Genomic DNA, 13,907 nt, shown 5'->3' on the forward strand with positions numbered 1-13,907 from the left:
TCTCAAATCATAGTTTGGTTTCATCCAAACACCCTCTTAACTCAACCAAACAAAAGTTAGGATGCACCATATCCATACTTTGGAGCAACCATGTTCAAAACTCAACAGCCATCATCTGCAAAACACTAAAATGTGTATTTTTCATTCCACGAAAAAAAAAATTATTTTTCAAGATAAGCAATTTAAGATTTTTTATTTTTTTTGGGGGACCTGGTAGATGAGCAATTTAAGAATGAACCGATGCAGTTCTTACAGATGTCTGGAATAATATTTAATATCCAAAGATCTATCTTGAATATCCAAACATTCTTTCCCGTCCAAAACTTCTCACTATAAATCATTAAAACTACAGGATCATTAAAAATTTAAAACAGATCATTTGCAGTCTGCATCAGCGAACTTTTGCCTTTTTTGTCTGTCCTTGGACCTGAAATGCAGCACTAGTCTTCCTCCAAGAGCGAGTGGCAATAAGCAAGGGTATAACAAGCCAAGAAGCATTTGCGCCAATATAATATGTGAAGTAGTAAAACTGGTTTGCAGAGAAATTATCACCTTCCAATATTGCTGTGGTAAAATAAACAACAGCTCCATATAGCTGTCCCAAAGAGATGGCAAACTGAAGTATATAGCTATATGACTTTCCACAAGCTATTGCATATCTGCATCCATATTGACAGTAGCATTTCATTAAGAGAAGTGAAAAATAGAATTAATACAGACCAAGTGTGAGAATTCCCATTAAAGCGTCATAACATAGTTCAACTTACACCACAAGAAGGCTAGCTGGACCCTCTAAAACTGCTGTTATGCCTTCAACAGCAACAATACCTGCATCCCTCGCAGCATACCTTGAATCCCCTTTAGCTAAAGAAACACTGATCCTTGAAAGGTACTCCAAATTCCAAATGTTAATAATGTTGTATATGTGAGACTTACAAACTTCAGCCAGGTAGCAACCAGTCTTATCCTGGTAAAATTTTGGTGAGAAAACAAAATAACCCTCAAGTGTCAAGTGTGTGAGGCCTGTAAAGGCCCACCAGCACATTAAAAATCGATCACTTTTTATTATCTTGGGAAGGTATCCTGGGAAAACACAAACGTGTCAAAAAAAGATGAGATACCATCCAACAGATCCACTAATCGGAGAAGAGAGAAACTTGCATTGAAATAAAAATGTGGAGTCATGTTGATCCATTTTAAGCTTTACTAGCAACATAGACTCTCTGCGGTGTATCCATTGCATGGGACAGCCGGAACGAATATTCCTGATCAAATATTCATAGTTCTTGTAGGATAATTATGAAATAACAAAATAACACATTGTGCCTTAAACAACACGATTGCGTTACTTCAAAATGTTAATCCAAACAGCATCTGGTAATTCCATTTGGATTGCATGAGAAGAGGATATTCTAATAATAGACTTACAGACAAAAAACTACTCACTATTAAAATAATATCAAGTTTAAAATATCAATCATCAATCAATGCATATACAAATTGCAGGAAGTGGCACTGATCATAAATGGTGAATTGTGCACTTCAGCACTGCGTGAAGTCCAAGATCTAACTAGAAAGAGAAGTTAATCACAAAACATCTGCATCGGTTTTTATCGTATTCTACATTTTAAAGTTCACGGGTCTTTGTCCTCGCCATCAACTAAATTCAAGAACACTTTTCACTGATTAGACATACTCATCATTCAGGTACAGCATTCTGCCAGCCTAATATAACATGCTCGGTAATAGACTACATATACAATCTTGATAGTTCAACAGAGAGCACAATTGAAGCATTTAATTGATTACTGAAGTACATTCACGAGATAACGATGCAATTCAAATATCCAAAAAATAGAAAGATGTGAGTGAGAGTAACTGCTAGGAGCGTAGAATTTCAATTTCACTTACCAACTGCGAGTAGTTAAACAAGGAGGCTCAACAAATAAAGCTTGGAGAAGTCAATGGAAAAGAAATGAAGCAATCCGAAAGCGAGATAGACATTCCTACCTGAGAATATCCAGACGGAGGAGACGACGGCCAGTGAAGCGATGCCATAGACTGCAAGAATGGTAGACTGAGAGAGGAAGCACGGAACAAAACCAGGAAGAATCAGGTCCGTTGGTACATAAGGATGACTATGTAGAAATTCACCCATCCGCGCCGTTCTCTGCTGCGACGAGCCAACAACGGCCTCGCGGAGGATGGGGCTAGGAGCGAGCGGTAGAGCTTGTTGCGGAGCGGAGCGTCTCCTTTTCCCTTCCATCCTCTTATCATCCTCTTCTCTAATCCTCACCTTTCATTTTATCTACAGTCAAAAACACACACTTAACACAGCTATGCGTTTTGCCAACAGACGCGGGTTTCCTCTCTCTCCTTTTGGCGGCAAAATCATGGAAATAGAAATAGAATGCTACTTCCATCAATCCATTGCTCTAGACATACTCAGAGCTTGATCCCAGTATTCTTTCACCGTAAGCAACCAATCCACCTTTAATGAGACCTGAACCAGTTACATGAATTGTATTCCCAAAAGATTAGACTATGATCCTGTTGGAGGTTGAGGTACCACAGTTTGCGATCCCATATTAGCGTACATTCTTGCTGCCATCACGAAAGGCAAAAATCATTACTAGATGCGTAAAATGTAGAGGAAGACGTGCTCATTTCTCAGACTCCCACGCATAATACAGAAAAGGAAGCTCAACCAATAAGAAGCTATTTCACTAAACTATATCAGCTTAAATTATAATGTGATTCATGCCAAGAATTTTACAGAGGCCCCACCCCGTGTGCTTGTAGACTATAATTTGCGATATTCACAAAGGCATAGAATAAACATTTCAATCAATCAATAACAAGATGATCATAAGGGTAGGAATGCTTCACAGGTTGAAGAATAAACAATTTCTGATCCAAATTGATTCAGCGGAAGAAAATAAAAGCAAAACAAGACTTACGCAGAAACGCTAGTTCCACTACTGAAATAAGTCACCTGTGGTCAGCATTCACTGACTCCACCGGAAGGTTGCTGGGTTCTGCTTGATTCAATTACGTTCGGCGGCGTAAGGCAGTGTCAAGCAAAAATCCCAAGCGTCAAGCGCGTCTTTGGGAGAGAGAGGAAACCCGCGTCTCTTTTTAATTGTGTCCCTCTTAATTATTCTAATTACCATTGCATATGTTAAAGAAGTTTGTATATTCCAAGGAAAAAAAAACCGGACCGGACCGGCCGGTTCAACCGGAAAACCGGTGAACCGGTCTGCAGTCCGGTCTGGTTTGGATGGTGAACCGGAGGTTTAATGAACCGGTAAAAAACCGGTTTTAACCGGGAAAAACCGGTATTAAACCGGGTAACCCGGTTCAGTGGGTTACCCGGTTTGTTTTTTTTGCCTTTCAGAATCCCAAAACGGCACCGTTTTATTTTTTAAAAAAAAAGCTCTTCTTCTCTTTTCCTCCGGTCGAGTAACTCACTAACTCGAATTCCCTCATTTCCCTTCCTCTCCTTTGCGCAGCGCCGGCTCTTCCCTCCCAAGCCAAAATCGCCTCCTCCGAGATCCCTGTTCCCTGGCGTCGTTGGCTGCAGAGGTCCTTGTTCGGCCGTTCCCCAACATCGCGGTCGCCTTCGCCTCGTCTTGCTTCAGCTTCACCACTCGCATTCGCAGAAGGCAGAATCGCAGAACCGAAAGTCAAGTCGCAGGCCTCCACCTCGCAGTCGCATCCCATGTCTGAGGCTCTAAGCTCGCAAGTCTCCCTCGCTCACCACCTCCTGCTTGGCCTTCACTATTAGCATTCGCAGAAGGCAGAATCGAAACTCCAAAGTCGCAGGTCTCCCTCAAATCCCGATCAGCGTTGTCCCTTCGGTGCATTGAGTTGTGGGTAAGCTCGAAAATTTTCCCTTTCAGCTAGGTTGTGTTGTTAGGATTAAAGAGCTGCCTTTGTTTGTTCTTTCTCTCTGGTTGTCGAAAGGTTTGGGAAGGGAGAAGATAAAAATTTTCCATTTGATTTCTGAACATTTGAAGTAGGAGAAGAAAGTAGTTGATGAATTTTTTTTTTGCTGAAATAATATAGATTTTGTTTCCTTTGGAGATTAGATGAAATTGATTCTGGATATGTAAAGTATAAATACTCTTAGCTTGAAACCGAAGAATATACAAATTTGTCTGTTTCAACTTTCAAATATTGATTAGTACTCTTCTGGTCAAGAAAAATATTGATTAATAATCAATATGATATTTTAATATTATGAATTAAATTATATTATTTTAATATGACCGGTCCGACCCCGGTCTGACCACGGTCTGACCAGTAACCCTTAACCCACTGTCTTGACCGGTTTAATCTCCGGTCCGGTTTTTTGTTCCTTGGTATATTCTAATCCCAAGCGCCAACTTTCTTTTTATTACGTCACCAGTATATCTTAAATATGACATTCAAATTAATTGTGTCCCTCTTAATTATTCTAATTAGCATTGCATATGTTAAAGAAGTTTGTATATACTATTTTAATATAGGAGTAATTTAGAAAAACTAATACTGCATATTTTTAATGAATGACTCATTTAACTACCTCTCTTAATCAACATAAATTAGTTAAATAGATATTTATAATTTATAAGTCATTTTATTAAATTTTTTTAACATAGAAATATTTCTTGTAATTCTAAATATAAGATTTAGTTTGTAATTTAATTAATTTTAGGAAAAATCCTAATTAAATCTACTTGAATTATCAAAATTCAAACTAAGGCTTGCACTTTTAACAAATTCCTAATTAAGCCCTATTAGAAATTTTTGAATATAGTTAAAAGACTAAAATGCCTTTTTATTATTTAAATAATATTATTTTGAAGACAAAAAAATTAAACCAAGAAAACTTGAATAGTATTTATTTTTAAAAAATATTTTACATAAGAAAATTTGAAAATACTAAAATTTATACTAATAATCAATATGAAATTGTATTGGAAATCTAAATTATTTTTCCAATATTTGGATGGGACAAATGGAATAATATGAACTACTTAATATAAACTTGTACAAAAGAAAAAAAATCATAGAACGCATAAAGACGATAGATCATTTAGCAACATCTCGAAAAAATAAAAAAAGAAGCTAGGTCATAAATTGATTAGAGTAATTACCAATTTGTTAACTTAAAAGGACATTTTAATCTTTTAACAACATTAAAAAATTCCTAATAAGGCTCCTTGACTTAATTAGAGATTTGTTAAAGTGTGAGTCTTAATTTGAATTTTGATATTTCAACAGGGTTTAATTGGAATTCTCCCTTAATTTTATCTTTTATTTGTTATATTGATTATTATTTTTTGAAAAATTTATATATATTATGTAATTTTATTAAAAAATTATTAAATTTTAATGTAAACTTAATGGGATTTGAGTTTTTTTTCCCCCAAAAGTGAGTTGTAAATATCACCAAAAGATTTAGCAAATGCACATTCAGTGGCTGTTCAGCAGAATAATTGGATTAGGGAAGGCGTTGGTTAATATTCTGTCAGACGTGGTTAATGCTTGCTACCGTTTGTTTAGTTCTGTTTGTTTCATTCCCGCTTCTTAAGTTCTGTAGTTGGTTTTGTTCTAAACTGGTTAAATTGGTTCTTTGTTTCTTTACTTTGGCACGGCGGGTGTTAGGTTGTAATGATTGGCCTTTTGGAGAGTATATTTTTCAGTTTAGATTACTAGTCTGTGTAACTTTTTTTTTTTTTTGTGATCAATAAGATGAACCCTTTCGGCATGAAAAAACAAAGGCTAAAGGAGCAAGTTTTTTTTGGGCCAGTAAAGGAGTAAGTTTTAAACATTACCGTATTAACATTTGGCCAAAATAAACATTACCGTATTAATAAGTTTTAGAGTTAAGATGCATTTAATATCTGAAACTATCTTTGAAAGTAATTCTAGCGTTCTATAGTATTTTGTAATGCAATTTTACTATTAAAATGTTACCTCTGCTTTTTAATATTAGAGTTCGTTTGACTTTTATTGTAGTTTTAAATATAAGACTTTAATCTATTTTATCTCTCATATTTTTTTTTAAATAGTCACTGTAATAACAGTAGTTCTAACTAATATGTTTGATTAGTAAGAATATTTAAAAAAATAATATTTATTTATTACAAATAACTAATTTAACTAATTTTTTAATCTATTCAAATTAATCAACAAATTGTTATATTAAGAGCAAATGTAGCACTAGAAATGGAGCAATTTCCACCCAAGTCAGCAGGATATTAACCTCCGCTATCTCAGTGCCCCTGTTCATCATCTTCATTAGACCGAGACGCGACCTTAGCCACTGTTCTCCTCTTTCGACAGAAGACGGTGAGCAACCCACCATTCTGATCACCAACGATGAATGAATTTCTCCTCTAATTGCTGGCACAGATCTATTCAATCTGTATGTCGGTATTGGCGTCATAGAGCATAGCAATCCCACCAAAAAAAAATTTGAAAAGCACAACTCACTTTGTTTTGTTCATCAGACAGAGCATCATATGCAACAATCAATCAACCTCATCACCGTACAATGGAGGTCCGTGAATAATCGAAAGTACTCCTTTAAGAAACTCTATAGAACGTCCATACCTAACCTTCCCATAAGCTTTACTCCTCTAATCCCATTTATAACAGAAAATATATTTTTGCTCATATTTATAAACATTGACAGAAATTTTTTATATAAATTTACTTCCTCCGTTTCTTTTTATAAGCAACTTTAAATTAGAAGTTCTTTCTCTAAAATACTTTTATTTACTGGGAGAGAAAAAATATAAGAACGAGAATAAAAAAATTATTATAATAAAAAAATTATGAAAGAGAGAGAATACAGATGGAGAGAGACTGTGGTTTGAAAAATAAAATAATAAATATATTGAGTATTAGAATAAGTAATTAATGAGAGCAAAATAGAAAATTTTCTACAAAAATTTAAGACAACTTGCAAATGTTGTTTACATTTAGAGACAATAGGAGAATGGTAGTTGTTATTTATAAAAAGAGATGGACGGAGTACAAATTTATCATTCATTTATTATTGTATTTATATTATTTATATAATATATATATATAAATAGAGATAGAGTTAAAAAAATTTAGTTTTTAATAAAAATTAATAAAATTTAAGATTTTTCTTGATTTATATAAAATACATTAAAAATAACTTATAAATAATAGAAGTAATTTCTAACCCAGTTCAAACATCAATAGAGCCGTGGCCTTCCTATAGATATCTGCTTGTTCCTTAGCAGCATAAGTCATCAAGTCCATGAACGAGTTAAAGCCGATTCTCGTTTAATTACTTAATTTTTGTACAGTGATAATTTTTACATAAGCAAACCAAAAAAAATAAAAAAATTTCAAGCTCTTTTCTAACTTTCTTCCTTTATCTCCCTACTTAATTCCTTTCCTTCCCTTTTATCATCGTCCAGGCTCCTCTGCTGATTCAATTCCCAGTGGCGCCTTTGGTCCTCCCACGAAAAAGCTCATCATACTTCTCAGTGAAGGAGGAAAATAGCGGCTCAAGTCGCAACCCTAGCGTGAAAATGATGAATAATAGCAATCACCGTGAGAGAGATAACAGTTCTGCTCATCTGGGGTGTGAATTACATCATTTTTAATATATTAGAAGCAAAACTACACAATTAAATATTTTAGATTGTTGGATACACGCTCAAAAATAATTCAGGGTGCATTTAACCCTAAGTTCTATACAAGAAACACAGCCCACCTAAGTACTTTTTTGGATGAGTGTTGTTGTTATCATCATTAAAAGGAGGATAAGGCCAAGCCATAAATAGTGTCGACTCCAGACTCTTTTTCCAGGAACAGTAATAGTGTGCAGCCTATGGTCTTAATTGTATTATATAGTCGTTGTCTCTCCTCTGTCTTCGTCCTACCCACACCAATCTTTTTTCTTGTGTTTCATGCCTTTTTTCTTTGTCACACGAGTTTCTTATTCATTTCTCTTTGATGTCAATTTTTATAAGAAATTTTTTAAAAAAATACTTCTAAAATAATTAAAATCTCAGATTAAAAATAACTAAAAAATTTATTATTATTTATTTTAAAAATATTATCAATTATTATTAAAATGTGATAATGAAAAGTGATTTGAAATTTTAAGATTCAAAGTTATTTTTTGGTATTAGCCGCGTGCCGCCGCCGGCGCAGCAGTAACAATGACAGTCACAGTTGGGCAAGGTCCAATAATAGACAGCTCACATGGAGGCTAGAGGGACGGTCCCTACCGCGGAAGATGTATGAGATTAATTTTTAAAAAAAATGTGAAATAATTCTTAAAATAATTGATTATACAAAAAAATATTAGTTGTATTATTGTATACAAAGAAAAGTAAGTTGCATAAAGAAAAGAAAGATGGTTTGCACAAAATATTATTTGAATATAAGAGATTAGTTTGCATATAAAGAAGATGACTTGCACATAAAAAAATTTTATTTACACAAAGATAAATTGAGTTGCACATCCCATAAAAGAACATTATTGCACATAAAAGAAGATGAATTACACAAAAAAAAAAGTTAAATTGCATACAATAAAAATTAAGTTACACAAAATCCTTAAATCTCATTTACCAATTAAATTTTTAATAAGAGATATATCCCCAATTTTTTTAAAAAAAATTGTGCAATTATGATAAATAATTGAAAAGAATAACATAAAAAGATTACTAAATCTCAAATAAAAAATTGTAACAATTTTGTAATTTCAGTATTGTCAAGACCTATTATAATGCTGTTACAAAACCTAATTTAAGATTTAATAATTTCAACTTTTTTTTTTAATAAAGTTCTTCCTAAATAATTCGACATGCACCGATATCTTTTTCAAACCATATCCAGCATCCCTCATACTAAAATATAGCGGTGCGATTTTATGTTTTATCCATTAAAAATAGAGCAATTCCCATCCCATCCAAACCCATATTTGGATGAAGCGAAAATTAAAGAGGAAAAAAATACCAGAAGGAAAAACCCTCATTTTTTAAAGTTTTTCTTCCTAATATATCTTCTCTCTGTATTTTTCTCCCACCTTTCTCTCCATTCAAACATGACGTTAAAAGAACTTAACGTCGTCTCTGTAACTGGGATCTCCAGTCCGAAAATTCATTGCCGGACCAGAACGAGAATCTTCATCCAAGAATGTAGAGTAAGAGGCAATGAAGAGGATTTTTATCGGGTTAGATTGGCAGTCGTTTCAATGGCGTAGCAGCAGCAGCAACTCGGTTACAGAATTTCATGGAATATCAGCTCCCCCAGGAAGACAAATTGGGAGGGCCCAAGAAATTTCAAACTGAACCAAATACCAATAATTTGAGTAGAATAAAAAAAAAACTAGTTAAGTTAATTATTTGAAATAAATACGTACTGTCTCTTCTAAAACAAATGTATTGATTAGAACAATTATTATGACAAAAACTATCTTAAGAAAAAAAAATAAACATAAGAGAAAAATTTAATTGCTAGCTTATATTTAGAAACAAAATAAAAAGCAAACAAGCTTTTATATTAAGAATAAGAGATAACATTCTAATACAATCCATGAAAAATGCTACCTTCGATCTTAAATATAAGAGCTAATTGACTAATTTGAATAGTTTAGGAAAATAAGTTAAATTAATTATGTGTAATAAATAGATGTTATTTTTCCTAAAATATCATTACTAATCAAGTGTATTGGCTGCAAGTCCTGCAACTACTATTTTTAAAAAGACTATCTTAAAAAAATGTATAAATATGAGAAACAAAATAAATTCAGATCTTATATTTATAATCAAAATAAAAATTAAACAAAATCTTATATTAAAGATCGGAAGTAGTATTTAAAGTTCGATGCTCAAGAGGAAAAGTCAAAATCACTGCGTTTGAAGAATCCGCCATGAGAAAAACGGCATAATCGCCGCGGAAGCACAGTATACCAACAAATTGACAAAAGAGCACCATAACAAGTTTGACACGCCAATTTGAGAGAGGCGACTGGAAGTGACGGCCATACATAGTGAGTAAGCAGGAGAGGAACAAAGAGGGCTTGTTTATAATTATGATTTATAAAATATAAGATAATTACGTGAGAAAACTCAACATGCATAAAACATGCGTATAAACACTTAAATCAAACGATCCAAATGATGCCTCATCATTCCTTGAACTAAATATCTTATTATTCTTATTACATGCCGGTCATTTTTGTTTGTTGTTGTTCAACTTGCAAAAGACTACTTACAAATATGGGAGAAGATCAGGCTGCATATAGGGTTAGAAAATGTAAGGGGCAAGATTGTCAATACATTGCGTGATTATTAAATGCTGAAAAGTATACGCTTCCATGGAATTTCGACCACCATCTTGATGAAAATGGTTTTCCTAAATTATTCACTTCCAAGCAAAAAAATTATAAAAAAAAACATTGAAGTTTCCCTTCCATTTTCATTTTCATACCACTAGTTTTAAGATGCCAAACGAGTAAGAGTCTTATACACATTAATTCAATTTCAATCTCCCTTCTTTAAAAAAAAAAAAAACAGAGAGAAAATGAATCTGATATATGATTTTTCTTTTTTATAATTTTATCAATGGCTTGATAAAGTCTCCCAGTTAAAAAATTCTAACATGTCGTTGAACAGTGAACACAATTCTATCGTCAAACATATAATGATGTTAATTAAAATTTTATATGGTGCACACACTATTAACTTAGGAAAAGTATAAAAAAAATGCCTTTGAAATTTCAAAATTTTAAATTAGGAATGACTATAATAATGTGTTGTTATTTGTTTTTTAAATATTGTCAATTGTTATTAAAGTGTAGTAAGACTGATTTAGAATTTTGAAATTCAAAGATTTTTTTTAGATTCTCCTATTAATTTACTCACTTGTATTTTTTTTTTTGGATAAAGGAGCGATTTTATTCTTGATTTTATTTTTCAAGTCTGCTCAACACCCTATGTTTTTTGTAACACTTCACATAATTATATCCACGTATGCGATAAAATACTTCATTTACAAACCCATATGTATTTCTAATACTTCATCTGGTCATAATTTCAAAATATTGCTAGCATAACTTAACAAAATAAACTATTAAAGTCTTAGTCATGGCAAATAAAAATATAATATAGCTTGTGTTTGAGGAGCACAAAAACCTTTACGGCTCACTCTGTTAGTTCCTTTCCTTGATTTCTATTAGATCCTTCACTTGAAAATGTTAATATAAAGAATGAGATCAAACATCTCAGTAATTGTTGAAATTCTAACATATTGAAGCAAACCATATCTAATAAACAAAAATTTGTTTATGTGTGTGTGTGAAAATCATGAATTTGATACATTCAACTCAATTTCATTTTTTATTCAACAATATCCTAACATCATTTTTTCAATATATCCAAAAAAAATAATACAATATGCAGTCTTCTTTATATCGCCGTCCACTCTTATATCGCTGAATATTTTTATTTTTAATTTTTTACCTAAAAAGAGTAGTAATCAATGGATGTCATGAATCGTGAATCGCGTGAAGCTGGCCAGCCGAACTCGGGCAGCCTCCTTTTTTGACCGGATCACTGTAGTAAAAATAATAGAGAAATAATACTGTTTAATATAGAATCTAATTGTTAAATTGATTTTGATCTTAAATATAAGATCTATTTATCATATTTATCAATTTTCTCTAAATTATCTTTATAGATACTCCCTCAACTATAATCAAGTAAAAAAAAAAAAGATGAGGTATTAAGAAAGATGATTATGGTATTTTAAGAAAAATGTGTCACATTTTTTATAAAGAATTAACTTACCTTACTTCCTTAATCTAATCAAATTAGTTAAATAGATCTTATATTAAGGACTGAAAGAGTACTTCAGTTTGAAAATATCTAAATAACTTTTATTTTAGTTGTATATGACTAATTAGAGATTTTTAAATTTATTACAATTACCATATTGCCCTGAATAATTTTAAAAGAAAAAAAGAGAAGCATGCATAGGTTATACCACCTCCTTTAACGTGGTTAATAAGTTTTTATAACATTATTAATAATTTTCTTATCACTTTTAACACCAAGTTTTTCAGGAAATTAAAAAAAATAACACTTTATAATTTTACTAACACTGTTAACAAGTTATATAATGATATTAATAATTTGTATAATGTCATTAATCATGTGATTTAAGAGTTTTTTCTGCTTAAAGAGATTAGTTATGACATCATAAATGAAAAATTTTTACAATTCATGTAACAGGATTGACAAATTCTTTGATACTACTAACAATTCTGTTATTGCTTTTGACAATAGGTTTTTTTAGGGAATTAAAAAAGTGTTCCTTTTACAGCTCCAGTAACATTATTAACAAGTCATGTAACGATATTAATTCATGTAATGCTATTAACCACATGATTTTAGAGCTTTTTACACTTTGAGAGATTAGTCATAGCATCAGAAATGAACAATTTTAAAATTTCTGTTGAGCCGTTAACAAGTTTTTTAACTCTATTAGCAAGTTTATTATCGCTTTTAACAACAGACTTTGCAAGAAATTAAAAAAGTTTTATTTTTACAACCTCAGTAACGTTGTTAACAAGTCGTATAATAATGTTAACAATTCACGTGATGTCATTAACCATGTCATCTAAGAGTTTCTTACCCGTGAAAAGATTGATCATGACATCATAAATGAAAAATTTTACAACACTTGTAATACAATTAACAAATTGTTTAACGTTATTAACAAGTTTGTTATCACCTTTAATGACATGTTTTTCATGAAATTAAAAAAAATGGTACTTTTACGACTTCAGCAACATATTATTAAAGGTGATAATAAACTTGTTAATAACATTAAAGAACTTATTAACTACGCTAAATAAGTTGTTAACCTATACACCTCCTTCTCCTTCTTTCTTTGAAAAATTACTCAGGTTAATATGGTTATTTTAATAAATTTAAAAATTCTTAATTACTCATATATGATTAAAAAATTTTATTACTCAGGTGACTATATGGAAACTTTTAAATTTAAATATCATTTTTTTGTCATTTTCTCATCACTACAATCCAAAACTGAGTTTCCCCTTTTTTTAAAAAAAAATTAAATTTTCCATTTCTATTAAAATACGAGGGTCAGGTTCTTTACATATGTTAAATTTTTTATTAAATGTGATTAGATAACTTAATATAATAAATATAAGGTATTTAATGTAAGTAACTTATGAATTTTACTCTTACTTAATATATATTTTAAAAATATCAATTTATATAATAATAAATAAAAAGTGAAGTTACATATTACTTCTGATTCAAATTCTAAAATCTTATTTATAGTTTAAAAATAAAATTTTATAATTAGGATGAAATAGTTTTTACCTAGAAAGTTCAACAACATGCCTTGTAAATGGGGAAAAGACGGTCCCCCCCTTGAAAAGTACATGAGAAGTACCGGTTCAGAGCACTCAGCACTGCTCATCACCAGCATTAATTAATTATTTTTTAAATGCCAAGCGAATCAAAATGTGCCTGGGCTTCGTTGCATGATTATAGTGTGCTTGTAGCCGTGCCATGCAACCGAAATCATTCAGCATGAGTAGTTTATATTTAAAATTTTTAATTTAAAATTTTCTATGGTAAGTTTATTTTTAAAATTTTTTAATTATAATATTATTTTTATATTAAATTCAGTACCAATTAAAATAAAAAATTATTTAAAATCTTTTTAAAAATTAAATTAAATTTGGAAAATTTAAAATCAATCTGGGTGGTTTCCACTATTAGCTCAGAGAGTAGGTCCTCGTCAAATTCCACTGTTAGCTCATTATTATATACCTCGTGATCGAAGAGAAAAATATCATCAACAACATGTTCTATGCGGCCATAGAA

At 31.5% G+C, this 13,907-nt stretch overlaps 1 protein-coding gene across 1 annotated transcript; it reads right to left on the minus strand.

The window, feature by feature from the left end:
- Positions 1–215: 215 nt before the first annotated feature.
- Positions 216–2,300, minus strand: LOC114755401 (probable 3-beta-hydroxysteroid-Delta(8),Delta(7)-isomerase). The gene is made up of 3 exons (XM_028944273.1): positions 2,011–2,300; positions 768–1,083; positions 216–659 (listed from the first exon to the last, which is right to left on the minus strand). The coding sequence occupies exons 1-3, from the start codon at positions 2,264–2,266 to the stop codon at positions 392–394; spliced, it is 840 nt and encodes a 279-aa protein (XP_028800106.1). The 5' UTR covers positions 2,267–2,300; the 3' UTR covers positions 216–391.
- Positions 2,301–13,907: the final 11,607 nt, after the last annotated feature.

Source organism: Neltuma alba, unplaced genomic scaffold (genome assembly GCF_004799145.2).
Source record: "Neltuma alba isolate B1F8T4 unplaced genomic scaffold, ASM479914v2 tig00010268_pilon, whole genome shotgun sequence".
In the NCBI taxonomy this organism is placed as follows: domain Eukaryota; kingdom Viridiplantae; phylum Streptophyta; class Magnoliopsida; order Fabales; family Fabaceae; genus Neltuma; species Neltuma alba.